At 40.0% G+C, this 16,918-nt stretch overlaps 1 protein-coding gene across 9 annotated transcripts in view; it reads left to right on the forward strand.

Moving 5' to 3' along the window:
- Positions 1-16,918, forward strand: part of TOP6BL (TOP6B like initiator of meiotic double strand breaks) — a 105,836-nt gene that overhangs the window by 36,428 nt on the left and 52,490 nt on the right. For all 9 annotated transcript variants that reach the window (XM_058438989.1, XM_058438981.1, XM_058438982.1 and 6 more), the window contains 2 exons: positions 8,493-8,602; positions 16,675-16,758. In XM_058438989.1, coding sequence (XP_058294972.1) covers positions 8,493-8,602; positions 16,675-16,758 — 194 coding nt within the window. The remainder of the gene's footprint in view (positions 1-8,492; positions 8,603-16,674; positions 16,759-16,918) is intronic.

Below are 16,918 nucleotides of genomic sequence, written 5' to 3' on the forward strand. Positions count from 1 at the left end.
TTTTCCTACAGGTTTCTAAGACTTTATTCATTTTTCTTCAGTCTTTTTTTTTCTTTACTCTCCAGATTGAATCGTTTTTGTTATTTGTCTTCAGTGATTTTACTGACTCTTCTGTCACCTCTAATCTGCTATTAAACCTATCCAGTGAATTCTTTATTTCAATTATTTAACTTTTCAGTTATAGAATTTCTTTTTGGTTCTTTTTGTATAGTGTTATCTGCTGACATTTCCTATCAGTTCACTCATTAAGGCCACCTTTTAAGCCTTTGAACATATTTATAATAGATTCTTTAAAGTCTTTCCTAAATGTAATATCTATACCATATCAGGTTCTGTTTCTTTTCTTTTTTCAGAGACAGGGTCTCACTCTGTCACCAGGCTGAAAAGTGCAGTGGCACAGTCATAGCTCCTGCAGCCTCCAACTCCTGGGCTCAAGTGATCCTCCCAAGTCAGCCTCTTGAGTAGCTAGGACCACAGGCATGTACCACCACACCCAGCTAATTTTTAAATTTTTTTGTAGAGACAAGTCTTTCCATGTTGCCTAGGCTAGTCTCAAACTCCTGGCCTCAAGCGATCTCCCTGCCTTGGCCCCTCAAAGTGCTGGGATTATAGGCATGAGCCTGGCCCTCAGGTTCTGTTTCTATTAGTTGCTTTTTTTCCCCCTTGACTGTGGATTATCATTTCCTGTTTCTTTGCATATTTAGTAAATTTTTGTTTTATACTGGGCAATATGATCATATTCTATATTGTGTTATCTATCTCTGGAGAGTATTAATTTTTGCTTTAGTAGGCTATGCACCTTGACCTTGTGCAGGCTTGTTTTTATGCATTTTAAAGGGTAGGTCTGTAGAAAGCCAATGCATTTTTCAAACTCTTCTAATTTGATACCATTTAGCCTCCAAACTCTATCTCCTCTGTGGATTTTGTCAAGGAATGGCTTTAGACTTTTTTGGGGTGGGTCTAGAGCAGACCTTCATTGACAGTATGGTTTTTATTACTAAAGCATTATCTGTGGGGCATCTCAGCTAGACACCAGCAGTTTTAACAAGGTCTCCCCATTTCTAGCTAGGCCTGAAGGCCAACATTTTCCAGCACTGGAAAATCTTGCTAGTATCTTGTTACATTCTCAACTCCATAGCACCTGCTCTTTGGGAAATCACATGTAGTCTCACTCTCTGCATGGATAGTCCAGACCTTGGCCAAGGACTCATGGGGAGCTCCTACACAGACTTTAGTACCTACTCTTTGTATCTCCCTCTTCTCCAGTGCCCTGCCCCGCAGATTCCAGGTACTTTCACAACTCCAAAATCTATTCTCTGCCTCCTCAGCTTAGTGGGACCACTGTCCTCTGCTTGGGTTCCATGTCCCTGTTCTGTAGATGGGAAAATTTCCCCAGGCAGACACCCAGGGAAATAATAGGACTAACCTGGTGAGTTTCCCTTCTCTCAAGGGATTGTAACCTTGTGCTATCTATTGTCCAATGCCTGAAAACAACTGTCTCATATATTTTTTCCAGTTTTATAGTAGTTTTTGGTTTGAGGGCTCATTTGCTTATTTCATTAATGCTGGGAGGAGAAGCCCCAGTACATGGTTTTGCTGTGTGTTCGTAATGTCATCTGATTGAAAATTTTCTATCTACTTCATCTTTAACAGTTGAAGACCTATGTGAAGAGGTAACTTGATACTGATAATGATCTCTCATTCTTTTTCCTTATCCCTACATGATCTCAGCAAAAATGTAAACTCATGTTTAAATGGACATGGTGGTTTGTTTAGTGGTTATTTGAGTGAGTGAGGACTTGTAGATGGTAAACATTTTAAGTCTCTCATTTTGTAATGGTAGTTTGGCTGTCTTAAAAGTTCAGATTTGGCTGAGTGAGGTGGCTTATGCCTGTAATCCCAGCACTCTGGGAGGCTGAGGCAGGAAGATCTCTCGAGACCAGCCTGGGCAACATAGTGAGACCCTGTATCTACAAAAAATTACAAAAATTTCCCTAAGCAGTTTAATATAAAGAAAAAAAATTAGCTGGGCATTGTGTACACCTGTAGTTCTAGTGAGTTGGGAGGCTGAGGTAGGAGGATCCTTTGATCCCATGAGTTGGAGGCTGCAGTGAGCTATGATCACACCACTGCACGTAGCCTGGGCCACAGAACATGATTCTGTCTCAGATAGATAGACAGACAGACAGATAGATGATAGATAGATAGATAGATAGATAGATAGATAGATAGATAGATAGATAGATAGATATAGATAGATAGATAGACAGATTAAGCAAGTAAAAGAGTCCAGATTCAAAGTTACTTCAGATGTTTGAAGATAGTACTGGATCATCTTCTGGCATTTAGCATTGCTAACTCATGGGGCTTTTTTGCTAATTTAATTTTTTTGGTAGCTTGTAGGGTTTTCTGCTTATCCTTGTTATTTTGGGTTTCATTGTGATGTGTTAACTATGTGGCTTTTAAAATTTTTTCTTTTGCCTTGTTTTTTTCGAAATTTATCCTGCTTGATGTTTGGTAAAACTGTTCAAATAGCACTTATATCTGCCTTTGTTTTATATTTCTCAGTCATTATTTCTTCTGGATCTATTTTTAATGTCCCTTGCCTTTTCTTCTTTTAATTGATATAAAATTCATATACCATAAACACAACCATTTTAAAGTATACAATTTAGTGGGTTTTAGTATATTTTCAGGGTTGTATAACTAATATTTTTTTGGCAGGGTCTCACTCTGTCACCCAGGCAGGAGTGCAGTGGCGTGATCATGGTTCACTGCAGCCTTGATCTCCTGGGCTGAGGTAATCCTCCCACTTCAGCCCTCTGAATAGTTGGGACTAGAGCTGTGCACCCCCACACCTGGTTAATTTTTTTGTTTTTGCTTTTTTGTTTGTTTTTTGTTTTGTTTTTGTTTCTGAGACGGAGTCTTGTTCTCTTGCCCGGGCTGGAGTGCAGTGGTGCGATCTCGGCTCACTGCAAGCTCTGCCTCCCGGGTTCATGTCATTCTCCTGCCTCAGCCTCCCAAGTAGCTGGGACTACAGGTGCCCACCACCAAGCCTGGCTAATTTTTTTTGTATTTTTAGTAGAGACAGAGTTTCACCATGTTAGCCAGAATGGTCTCGATCTCCTGACCTTGTGATTCGCCCGCCTTGGCCTCCCAAAGTGCTGGGATTACAGGCGTGAGCCACTGCACCCTGCCATTTTTTTGTATTTTTTATAGAGATGGGGTTTTGCCACATTGGCCAGTGTAGTCTCAAACTTCTGGGCTCAAGCGATCCTCCCGCCTTGGCCTCCCAAAGTGCTGGGACTATAGGCGTGAGCCACTGCTTCCTGCCTGTATAACTATTATCACTATCCAATTCCAGTATATTTTCATCCAGAAAAAGAAACTGTGTACTCATTAGCAGTCACTCTGCTTACTTTCATTCTCTATGCCTTGGCAAACACTAATCTACTTTCTGTCTCTGTCGATTTGCTTATTTTGGACATCTCATATAAATGGAATCATACAATATGTAACATTTTGTGTGTGAGTTCTTTAAGCATTATATTTTGAAGGCTTATCCATGTTGTTTCATGTAACAGTACTTCATTTCTTTTTATGGCTGAATACTCCCGATTTGGTTAAGCCGTTCATCATTTGATGGACATTTGGGTTGTTTCCACTTTTAGCTATTATGAGTAATCCTGCTATGAGCATTCATATACTAACTTTTCTTTTACATTTGCTCTTTTACTGTGTCCAATCTAACCATCCATAGAGTTTTAATTTCAAACACCGTATCTTTAATTTCTAAGATTTTGTTTTTTTTTGAGAATCTCTCTCTATCGTCCAGGCTGGAGTGCAACGGCGTGATCTCAGTTGACTGCAACCTCCACCTCCCAGGTTCTAGCAGTCCTCCTGCCTCAGCCTCCCAAGTAGCTGGGATTACAGGCGCCTGCCACCGCGCCTGGCTGATTTTTTGAATATTTTTAGTGGAGATGGGGTTTCACCATGTTGTCCAGGCTGGTCTTGAACTCCTGACCTCGGGTGATCCACCTGCCTTAGCCTCCCAAAGTGCTGGGATTACAGGCATGAGCCACCATGCCTGGCCAATTTCTAAGGTTTCTAAAACCCCATTACTTTCTGTTTAATTTACGACAGTGTTTCCTTGTTTCATGGCTTCTTTTTCTTTTTAAAGGTATAAAATATAGATACTTATTTTAAAATCTCTCCCAGATTGTTCTATTAACTTTATTTCCTTAGGTATAAGTGCATTGGTTGATGTGTATTGTAGTTTTCATGGTATTAATATTCTTTGCATGGTAATTTTTAATTAAGAGCTAATTGTTCATGATCTGTTTAATCTGAACACATTTTGTGTTGACAACTGTCCTGTAGGAGGCTCTCTGAGTTGCTGAGCCTTAGCCTTGTATGATGTATACCTAGAATTAATCTTTGTATGGGTGGTAAGATGCAAAGCTCTTGCATCTTAATAGATTATGTAGTTCTGAGTCCTTTCACCACTTACATGAAATGGCTCTCTGGCCCTCATCTCATATCAGTGAGGCTGCTGCCAGAATCCCCTTGGCTGTAACCAACATTCAGGTAAACAGGCAATGCACCTCTAGTCCTTGTTCATGTGTTGGTCCCTTGCTTAGACCTCCTGTGTGTGGCTCTTGCTCTTAAACCTATGAGTGTTACAGTATTAGCTCTATGTTTGTTCCTAGTCTAGGCCCAAATATTATGCATCTTTTTAGTTCTTGTCTACTATTGTGGAATCTCTGTTTTGTTCCCTTTTTGTTGTTCTTTTCAAAGGAGGAGGAAGAAGAACACCTTTCCATTTCTGGTCTATAAAGATTTCTCTTTTCTGGCCAGGTATGGTGGCTTACACCTGTAATCCCAGCACTTTGGGAGGCCAAGGCGGGCAGATCACTTGAGGCCAAGAGTTCGAGACCAGCCTGGCCAACATGGCAAAACCTGTCTCTACTAAAAATACAAACATTAGCCAGGCATGGTGGCGCAACCCTGTGATCCTAGTTACTCAGGAGGCTGAGGCAGGAGACTCTGTTGAACCTGGAAGGCAGAGGTTGCAGTGAGCCAAGATCATGCTACTGCACTCCAGCCTGGGTGACAGAGCAAAACTCTGTCTTAAAAAAAAAAAAGATTTCTGTTTTCTTTTTTTCTCGCCATGACTATGTATTTATTAAGATTTAAAAATGTTTGTATTAATTTATATGTTTGGACAGGAAGATGAGATTTCAGCACATGCTCTATTCATCTTGAAGTCAAAGGCTTTTACTTAGCTATTGTTTCACCTTTTTACATTTAACTATAGTCAACCTATCTGTATTTTTGTGTTTGTGTGTGTGGAGTGAGACTACTGAAATTGATTTCCCCCCAAATATCTACACAATTTATTTTAAATTAGTAAGATTTCTGAAGAATTCAAAGTTATTTACAAACCTTTTCTCATATATCCACATTTACCCCATTTCTGTACTGTCTTACTAATCAAACTGAACTAGGATTCAGGTACAATTTTTTTCTTATTTCACAGAATGGTAATTGAATCACAGAAAAGGGGGGTTGCCTTAGGTCAGAAAGTTGATCAGTGGTGAAACTGAAGATTGACGCAAGACATCCTGGTTTAGTGCTAAGTTCATTAAACTTCAGTGTAGCATACCCTTGCTGTCCTATTATCAAGGGCTTTGTAACAATTAGGTTTGAAAAACAAACTAATGGCAAGAAAAATATTACCCATTAAGATTGATAGCTACAATTTTTGTTTTGTTTTGTTTTGAGACGGAGTTTTGCTCTTGTCGCTCAGGCTGGAGTGCAATGGCATGATCTTGGCTCACTGCAACTTCCACCTCCCAGGTTCAAGTGAGTCTCTCCTGCCTCAGCCTCCTGAGTAGCTGGGACTACAGGAGCATGCCACCACACCCAGCTAATTTTTGTATTATTAGTAGAGACAGGGTTTCACCATGTTGGTCAGGCTGGTCTCGAACTCCCGACCTCAGGTGATCCACCCACCTTGGACTCCCAAAGTGCTAGAATTACAGGTGTGAGCCACCGCGCCCAGCCGATAGCTAGGATTTGATCTTGGGAATGTCCACACTTTTTTGAGATGGTTAAAACATTACGAGATATGTAGCATGAATGCCTTAGGAGAAACTTGTGCTGTTATTTTAGGGCATATTTTTATCATCATTAGGTTTTTAAAGTTTAATTCTTGTATAATATCAACATTGTCAACCTCAATAACAAAGCAGGCCAGGTGCGGTGGCTCATGTCTGTAATCCCAGCACTTTGGGAGGCCGAGGCGGGCGGATCACCTAAGATCGGGAGTTTGAGACCAGCCTGGCCAACATGATGAAACCCCATCTCTATTAAAAATACAAAAAAAAATGCGGCATCATTTCTGAGGGCTCTGTTCTGTTCCATTGATCTATATCTCTGTTGTGGTACCAGTACCATGCTGTTTTGGTTACTGTAGCCTTGTAGTATAGTTTGAAGTCAGGTAGCGTGATGCCTCCAGCTTTGTTCTTTTGGCTTAGGATTGACTTGGCGATGCGGGCTCTTTTTTGGTTCCATATGAACTTTAAAGTAGTTTTTTCCAATTCTGTGAAGAAAGTCATTGGTAGCTTGATGGGGATGGCATTGAATCTATAAATTACTTTGGGCAGTATGGCCATTTTCACGATATTGATTCTTCCAACCCATGAGCATGGAATGTTCTTCCATTTGTTTGTATCCTCTTTTATTTCATTGAGCAGTGGTTTGTAGTTCTCCTTGAAGAGGTCCTTCACATCCCTTGTCAAGTTGGATTCCTAGGTATTTTATTCTCTTTGAAGCAATTGTGAATGGGAGTTCACTCATGATTTGGCTCTCTGTTTGTCTGTGATTGGTGTACAAGAATGCTTGTGATTTTTGTACATTGATTTTGTATCCTGAGACTTTGCTGAAGTTACTAATCAGCTTAAGGAGATTTTGGGCTGAGACAATGGGATTTTCTAGATATACAATCATGTCATCTGCAAACAGGGACAGTTTGACTTCCTCTTTTCCTGGTTGAATACCCTTTATTTCCTTCTCCTGCCTGATTGCTCTGGCCAGAACTTCCAGCACTATGTTGAATAGGAGCGGTGAGAGAGGGCATCCCTGTCTTGTGCCAGTTTTCAGAGGGAATGCTTCCAGTTTTTGCCCATTCAGTTTGATATTGGCTGTGGGTTTGTCGTATATAGCTCTTATTATTTTGAGATACGTCCCATCAATACCTAATTTATTGAGAGTTTTTAGCATGAAGGGTTGTTGAATTTTGTCAAAGGCCTTTTCTGCATCTATTGAGATAATCATGTGGTTTTTGTCTTTGGTTCTGTTTATATGCTGGATTAGTATGTTTATTGCGACACTATTCACAATAGCAAAGACTTGGAACCAACCCAAATGTCCAACAACGATAGACTGGATTAAGAAAATGTGGCACATATACGCCATGGAATACTATGCAGCCATAAAAAATGATGAGTTCGTGTCCTTTGTAGGGACATGGATGAAACTGGAAAACATTCTCAGTAAACTATCGCAAGGACAAAAAACCAAACACCGCATGTTCTCACTCATAGGTGGGAATTGAACAATGAGAACTCATGGACACAGGAAGGGGAACATCACATTCCGGGGACTGTTGTGGGGTGGGGGGAGGGGGGAGGGACAGCATTAGGAGATATACCTAATGCTAAATGACGAGTTAATGGGTGCAGGAAATCAACATGGCACATGGATACATATGTAACAAACCTGCACATTGTGCACATGTACCCTAAAACCTAAAGTATAATAAATAAATAAATAAATAAATAAATAAATAAATAAATAAATAAATAAATAAATAAAAAGAAAAAAACTAGCGGGGCATGGTGGTGCATGCCTCTAATCCCAGCTTCTTGGGTGGCTGAGGCATAAGCATCGCTTAAACCCAGGAGGTGGATGTTGCAGTGAGCCGAGATAGCGCCACTGCACTCCTGCCAGGGTGACAGAGTAAGACTCCGATTAAAAAAAAAAAAAAAAAAAAAAAAAAAAAACACTACATGCCTGAGAGTCATTCTTGAATTTTTCAACCTTCAGCTCTAAATTAGTTCATGTACTAGACTTGTATTTATTACATAATGAGTTGATTTATTAAAAAATACAAGAATATCAGAACTATCAGTTCTGAAGCTATCTGGCATTAAACATGACCTTGTGGAAATTAACATAAAATAAAAATTGATTTAGCAAATGTAAAAAATTGAAAAGGTGAGGTTAAATGTCCTAATCCCATAAAGTAATTCTAAATGTTCAAGCAATTTGCTGATGCATAGCCATTTCCAGTCATATTTTAAATCTTGTAGATAATCTTTTCATCAGGGAAAAGCCTTCTTGGCTCACCAGTTTAATAAACAAATCCAGAAATCCTGGTTCTTATCCAAACTGCTTGTTTGACTTTGTTGCCATTTCTTCTCACACAGAAATACAGTCCATACTGCCCGGAATCTCTGCAAAGCTGACTTGGACTTCAGAGGAAGGCAGCTATTCTCAGGACATGACAGGGGTAACACCCTTCCAGATGATTTTTGAGGCAGGTTTTGTTGTGGTCTTATAAATTACTAATGATTTTATTCTTATTTTTCTGCAAATCTAATAACAAGAAAGAAAAGCCTAGGTCCATCAGAGTTCCAAGCTGAAATGAAATAAGGCAATGGTTCCCAAACTTGCCTGTGCAGACATTAGATCACCTAGGAGCTCCCAAAATACTGTCATCTGTGTCCCACTCTGAGTGATTGTGATTTAATTGGTCTGGGTGTTGTACTTATTAGTCTTCTTGGGCTGCCGTAACAAAATACCACAGACTAGATGGCTTAAGCAATAGAGATTTATTTTCTCACGGTTCTGGAGGCTAGACATCCAAGATCAAGGTGCTGTCAGGGCTGGCTTCTGGTGAGGCCTCTCTTCCTGGCTTGTAGACTACTGCCTTGTTACTGTGTCCTTACATGGCCTTTTTTCTGCATGTGGATGAAAAGAAAGAGATCTCTAATGTCTCTTTATTTTTATTGAAAAATTTTTTGGTAGAGATATGGTCTTGCTATGTCACACAGACTGGAGTGCAGTGGCTATTCACAGGTGTGTCATAGCACACTACAGACTTGAACTCCTGAGCTTAAGTGATCTTCCTGCCTCAGCCTGCCAAGTAGCTGGTAGCTGGGACTACAGGTGGGAACTACTGGCACCTGGCTCTGGTGTATCTTTTTATAAGGACGCCAGTCCTATTAAGATCTGGGATCAGGGCCCTACCCTTATGACCTCATTTAATCTTAATAACCTCCTGAGGGCCCTACCTCCAAACACAGTCACTTTGGGGCTTTGGACGTCAGCATATGGATTTTGAGGGACACATTCAGTCCGTAATAGGTATGGCATAGGCTTTGGAACATTTTTTTAGATCCCAGGTGATTCCTAATATGCAAATGAATTTGAGAACCACTGAAGCCCTTATTTGAATTTGGATCTCCTAATAAAGAAAATTAAAAGTGACTCCCAGTGCAGATCCTACTTGGATACATTTTTATTAGTTTGGTTTAGAGATCTCTTTATCGACTTATTTGTAGTCCAGATTTATGAGAGTGATAATTCATTCTCCATTCCCTTTAACAGTTCTCTCATCTCCTATTTTCCTTCCTTAGAGTTGGTGGAGACATAACGAATTAGAGTGCTTTAAACATTCTCCCAGGAAGCCCTTGGGCAGCCTTTCTCCATGTTTGGATAATTATATGCTCATTCTGAAAGGAATGGGTATGGTATCAGGACAACAGATATCCCTGGCTGTGCCTTATCTTCTTTAGGAGAATGGAGGGTAAACAATCTGGAGCAATTAATGGTTAGTCAGCTCTGAAACTGTTCATGTCAAGTAGTAATAAAAAGGTGATTCCAGTGAACCAAGAAGGGCAATTCTAGGAAATGAGGTTCTGTGTTTCAGTCAGCCTGAACAAGCAGTAAGTTGTATACATAACATTTATATATATTATTTAAGCATCCTGACAAGTCTATGAAGTGGGTAGGATGAGGATTATCACCCCATTTTACAGACCAGAAAGTTGAGATTCAAAGAACTTGACTGACTCTCCCAGTGTCATACAACAGTTAAGTGGCAGAATTAGAACTTGAACCAAAGTCTGACTCTTATAGATCAGGGCTATTTCAATGTTTATTTATTCATCCAGACGTGTGTTTGTTCAAGTCAGTGTCAGTGAGCTAGATACTATCTGTAGGTACAGTGTCTTAAGATATGTTACTTGATCCTGGCCGGGTGCCATGGCTCACACCTGTAATCCCAGCACTTAGGGAGGCTAAGGTGGGTGGATCACGAGGTCAGGAGATTGAGACCATCCTGGCTAACACGGTGAAACCCTGTCTCTACTAAAAATACAAAAAATTAGCCGGGTGTGGTGACAGGCGCCTGTAGTCCCAGCTACTCGGGAGGCTGAGGCAGGAGAATGGTGTGAACCCGGGAGGCGGAGCTTGAAGTGAGCCGAGATGGCGCCATTGCACTCCAGCCCGGGCGACAGAGTGAGACTCTGCCTCAAAAAAAAAAAAAAGATATGTTACTTGATCCCAAGGAACTTGGAATATAAATAGAAAGATCAAGAAGTAAACACGTAATTACAATACGGCGTGATTCCCAGGATGGATGATAGAAGTGAGTCCTGAATGCTATGTTAGCATGGAGGAAGGGCACCTAATCCATGGGAAGAGGTCAAAGTCTGGAGGTCTTGACGAGACTGAAAAATGGATTTGCTGGGTGTAGGAGAGTCTGACACTTGAAAGAATAGGAAGTTGTTATCAGAGTGATAAAGTTTCTCTTATTTTTTTCTTTATTGCAAAAGTAGTGTTTCCCTCAGAAAAATCAAAGTATGATCAAAACAAACATTTGGAATACATATAATTTGGCCTTTCAAGGCAGCCATTGTAAATACCTTGGTGTACATCTTTTCACAATGGAGAGGGACATTTCAATTTAAGATTTTCAGAATGGAACAGTTCCAAGCCGTGGCCATGGAAATAGGTGGCTGGGAATGAGTGGAGGTCAAGGTCATTATTGTTGAAGAGGTCAGGGAACTGTGAGACTAAGTTATTGCTTAGGCTAGTTATCTGCTTGGATGTGGATGTCAGTCAAGATGATGACAGCATTTGGCATACAGAGGAAAACTGTGAGCTTAGTGACCAGGAATCAGCTGGTGATGGACATGAGAAGTAAAATAATAGTATAGTCAAGTGGCATTAGCCTCAAGGGAACAAGGATTTCCTTGTGCATTTCTTCCATTATATCTCATTGTTTTTGGTACTGTGCAGCTACGTAGACAATATTTGAATGAAGGGAATGAGAAGAGATAAAAGGGAGATTGTAAAAGATTTCATCATGCATGCCTCAACTGAGGAGAAAGGTTAAGTAGCAAGGTTCACAGCAAAGACTAATAGAGACATCCATGGAAAAGCTATAATAAATGATCCATTAATTTGGGCTTGGGAGGAAAGTTAATTTCAAGGAAGACTGAGGAAAGTTTCATTTAGGAGAGATAATTGGGTTTTGTGTTTATGCCCACAGCGAGTCTTACATTTTGGGGTTCATTAGGCTGGGTAACATGTCCCTCCAAAAGCAATCTGATTTTATAAGATCTTCTTGACAGCTTTATCCAGTTTAATATTTATTTTTGTAATAATACTAAGTGATCAAGTGAATGGAGTTATACATATATACATACAAACACATATATGCACAAACATATCTATATATTTATACATCTGTACTTCTGTGTGTATGTATCTAAGGTGAGGGGGTGAGAGACAGACTTTCTTCTAGAAAGTGATATAAGGGCTCATGACTGCATAAGTTCATATCTGAAAACATACTTCTATATTCTGTCATATAATTAGACACATTTCAAGGTGAAGGCTAAAACCGTATGATTCAATAGTGGTTTCTGCTGTGCAGGGCTGGCAGCATCTATTTTTTTCATAACAGTAAATAAGTAAGTTCACTGCTTCTGTAGGTATGTCAGGCTGGGGTACTGGGTCTCTAACACCCAACACCCAACTGTAAAAGGCTTTGCCATCTCTCTCTTCCTCTTTATAATAATTTTTTTTTTTTTTGAGACGGAGTCTTGCTCTGTGGCCCAGGGTGGAGTGCAGTGGCACAATCTCAGCTCACTGCAAGCTCCGCCTCCCAGGTTCATGCCATTCTCCTGCCTCAGCCTCCTGGGTAGCTGGAACTACAGGCGCCCGCCACCACGCCTGGCTAATTTTTTGTATTTTTAGTAGAGGCGGGCCGTGTTAGCCAGGATGGTCTCAATCTCCTGACCTCGTGATCCGCCTGCCTTGGCTTCCTAAAGTGCTGGGATTACAGGCGTAAGCCACCGCACGTGGCCTCCTCTCTCTAATAATTCTATGAGTAGATCTTAAAAGGGGCCTCTAACCCCTTTTAAGGGGTTAGTTGTGTTGTATTATCCTCTCTGACCTGACATTAGTCACTTTATCCTAACTCTGGGATGGGTGTCAGTCCTTCTGCTCTATTCCTTTAGCACCTCATTTATCTAAATTTCACATTGTCATATAAATCAGTCTGTCTCATCTACTGAACTGTGAACTCTTCTAATTCTGAGATTGTTTTATTTATTTTTATAAGCCCAGGTACATAATAAGCCACATTAATATTTTATGAGTGAGTAAATGCATATATTGAAGTAGCCATACATAAGCATTGCTTGTCAGGCTCCATAAAAAATAATGATGGATTATATATTACCCCATTCAGATAGCTACCTGTATACACAGAAAATGAACATTTTTGGAGAGGCAGCATTGCATAGTAGAATGTGGACTTTGGAGTTAGTCAGCTCTAGGTTTGAATCCCAGCTACCTGTATACACAGAAAATGAACATTTTTGGAGAGGCAGCATTGCATAGTAGAATGTGGACTTTGGAGTTAGTCAGCTCTAGGTTTGAACTTAACTAGCTGTGTGTGACCTTGGACAAATTAATTAGCTTATTGAGTCTCATTATCCTCTTCTATAAAATGGAGTTATTTCTTACTTGCATAGAAACTGCTTGGCATGTAGCAAGTAATCAGTAAATATCATCATTATTCATTGTAGCCTCTCTCCAGTAGTTGCTCAAGGAACTTTCACTTCGGTTGTCTTACTGTTAGATATAATTAGCCCTCTCTATGATATGCCCTATAATCACCAAGGCTACAAAGCTTTGAAACTGTTCCAAGAAGTTGTTTTGGAAGTGGTAAGTACAGAAAACGCTTTAAAGACTATTGCTTTTTGGTTTAAATATTTTATACTAAAATTTTAAAAATGAAGGATGTGACTATGATATGTATACCGACTGCAGTTATTATTTAATTACCACTGTTTACATGCATGAATAATCCTAGACGTATTTACAGAATTTTCTAATAATCCCCCATCCATTTTGGTAATGATGTTTTGTTTTGTTTTTTTCTGAGATAGAGTCTCACTCTGTCATCCAGGCTGGAGTGCAGCAGCACGATCTCAGCTCACTGCAACCTCCATCCCAGGTTCAAGCGATTCTCGTGTCTTAGCCTCCCAAGTAGCTGGGATTACAGGTGCACGCCATCATGCTCAGCTAATTTTTTTGTATTTTTTTAGTAGAGATGGGGTTTTACCATGTTGGCCAGGCTGATCTTGAACTCCTGACCTCAAGTGATCTGCCTGCCTCAGCATCCCAAAGTGCTGGGATTACAGGCATGAGCCACTGTGCCCAGCCCATTTTTGTAATAATTTTTTCTTTTTTTGTTTTGTTTTTTTTTTTAGACAGAGTCTTGCTCTGTCACCTAGCCTGGAGTGCAGTGGTATGATCTCGGCTTACTGCAACCTCCGCCTTCCAGGTTCAAGCAGTTCTCTGCCTCAGCCTCCCAAGTAGCTGGGATCACAGGTGCCTGCCACCATTCCAGGCTAATTTTTGTATTTTTAGTAGAGATGGGGTTTCATCATCTTGGCCAGCCCTGGTCTTGAACTCCTGACTTCAGGTGATCCACCCGCCTTGGCCTCCCAAAGTGCTGGGATTACAGGTGTGAGCCACCACAGCTGGCCCAATTTTTTCTATTTTTAATCCCAACCTATTGCCACAGTTTTTGACTTCTTTTTCAGTGTACTTATAAAAAAACATTAAAAGGCCAGGTGCAGTGTGGCTTATGTCTATAATTCTAGCGCTTTGGGAGGCCAAGCTGGGACGACTGCTTGAGGCCAAGAGTTTGAGACCAGCCTGGGCAACATAATGAGACCCTGTCTCTACAGAAAATTAAAAAATAAAAATTAGCCAGGTGTGGTGCTACACACCTGTAGTCCCAGCTACTTGGGAAGCTGAGGTGGGAGGGTCGTTGGAGCCCAGGAGTTCGAGGTTACAGTTAGCTATGATCATGCCACTGCATTCCAGCCTGAGTGACAAAGCGAGACCCTGTTTCTAAAAAAAAAAAAAAAAAAAAAAAGAAATAAAATAAAAATGTTGTAATAGTTTATCCTTCTATATTTGCGTGTTTCTTCTTTTTGTGTTATCAAATTTTGACATTTGGGACCTTTTTTTTTTTTTTTTAAACATATACCTAGTACATGGCACTGTATTCTCTGACCCAACAATAAAAACCTACTAATTTCTGATTGTATTTCTTCTTTCATTTTTTTGGACTTCTGCATTTTCTAGGAGACTATTTCTAACTTTGGTTTTAGGAACACTATAATAGTGAGTCAGTATAGGTAAGTGGTTAATGCTAAAGATTTAGAGCCAAATCGACCTGGCTAACCTTGGACAAGCTGTTTAACCTTTTTGAGACTCTTTTGTAAAATATTTATTTTTATTTTCCTTCATTTTTAAAAATCCAGATCCTGCACAATCTTTTATTTATAAAATTTCGGTACCTAATAGAGTTTTTGTGAGGTTAAATGAGATAACATAAATAAGATACCTTAGCACCATTCCTGCAGTAAAGTCTTCACCTAGTGGTAAATCTTATATTTGTAGGGAAGTATTTGTAGTATATTGGCAAGAACATGGGCAATTAGTATTAGAAAGACTTAAGGTCACTCACAAAACAAAAAAAGAAAGACTTACAGTCAAGTTCTGGCTGTACCACTGAACAGCTAAGTGACCTTAGGCATGTTGCTTAACTTCTCTGAGCCTTTTTTAAAAAATCTACAAAGAAGGGGTCAGGCGCGGTGGCTCACGTCTGTAATCCCAGCATTTTGGGAGGCCGAGGTGGGCAGATCACCTGAGGTCAGGAGTTCAAGACCAGCCTGGCCAACACGCAGAAACCCCGTCTCTACAGAAAATACAAAAAATCAGCCAGGCATGGTGGCGTGTACCTGTAGTCCCAGCTATTCAGGAGGCTGAGGCAGGAGAATCGCTTGAAGGTGGGAGGCAGAGGTTGCAGTGAGCTGAGATCACACCACTGTACTCCAGCCTGGGCAACAAGAGCAAAACTCCATCTCAAAAAAAAAAAAATCTACAAAGAAGAGATTGTAATACCTACCTTACAGGATTATTGTGAGGTAGTATATATATAGCAACTGCACAATACTTGTCACATAGTAGCTATTCAATGAGTGATATCTATTATTGTTACCATGTGTAATCTATACTTTCTTTCCTTTTTTTTTTTTTTTTTTTTTTTTTTTTGAGACAGAGTTTAGCTCTGTCACCCAGGCTAGAGTGCATGGGCACCATCTTGGTTCACTGCAACCTCCACCTCCCAGGTTCAAGCAATTCTCCCGCCTTAGCCTCCTGAGTAGCTGGGATTGCAGGCGCATGCCACCACACCTGGCTAATTTCTGTATTTTTAGTAGAGATGGGGTTTCACCATGTTGGCCAGGTTGGTCTTGAACTCCTGACCTCACATGATTCGCCCACCTCGGCCTCCCAAAGTGCCGGGATTACAGGCATGAGCCAACACACCTGGCCTATAATTTAAAATATATGCATCCTTAAAACAGTTCTGTGAGGTCAAAGGGGTAGGTTTTATCCCTGTTTTGCAGATTAGGAAATGAGGTCCAGAGCAGTGATTTTTTTTTTTTTCATGAGTATTTAAGTAATTTTTTTTTACAGAATGAGTACTAGAACACAGGTTTTCTGACTTTTGAGCTTTTTGCTCTTCAGCTTTTCCTTATAAATAAATGTTTGGATTAATGGATTGATGTCAAAAATAGGTTCCTTTTAGTGTTTGCTCCTTCGACTCTGCTCAGATTCTTTTTTAAAAATTTCTGTCTAAAAAAGCATAACTCAGATTCTTAATACAGATTGTTCCAAAGCACATTAGGATGGTGGAGTTATTCTTATCAACTTCAGTCTGAATTACTTTTAAATTTGTCCCCAAAGGTGGTTTTGACATTATGAGTTTTACTCTGATCTTTGTTCTTGTGTCTTCTGAAGTTCCATGTAATAGATACTCTAAACCAAGAAGTGATGGCTATTTAGATTTTCTTTTGCATACAATTCTCATTCCCAGAGATGTCTCCCTTTGGTTGTCCAAAAAGCTTTCTGAGGTATAGTTACTTTTAGAAGAGGAAATACCATAATTAAATTCATTTGTGCTCTTGAGATTGTGTATGTGTGGTAGGTGTTATCGTTGTGTTATTACAGGTTGATGAAAAGCCCAGAACCTTGATGACAGATTGTCTGGTTATAAAGCATTTTTTACGTAAAATCATCATGGTGCACCCTAAGGTAAGCTGTTCCTTTGTACAATAATGATTCTCTTATTTAAGTCATTGTTTTCCAGAGACATTTACTGTGTAGGACATGGACAGATATGATTGGTTCTTTTTCTTTCAATGAAGATGATTAAAACATTTAATTTTTGAGGTCATGGCGGCTCATACCTGTA

This window comes from Hylobates moloch, unplaced genomic scaffold (genome assembly GCF_009828535.3).
Source record: "Hylobates moloch isolate HMO894 unplaced genomic scaffold, HMol_V3 SCAFFOLD_5, whole genome shotgun sequence".
Taxonomy (NCBI): Eukaryota; Metazoa; Chordata; class Mammalia; order Primates; family Hylobatidae; genus Hylobates; species Hylobates moloch.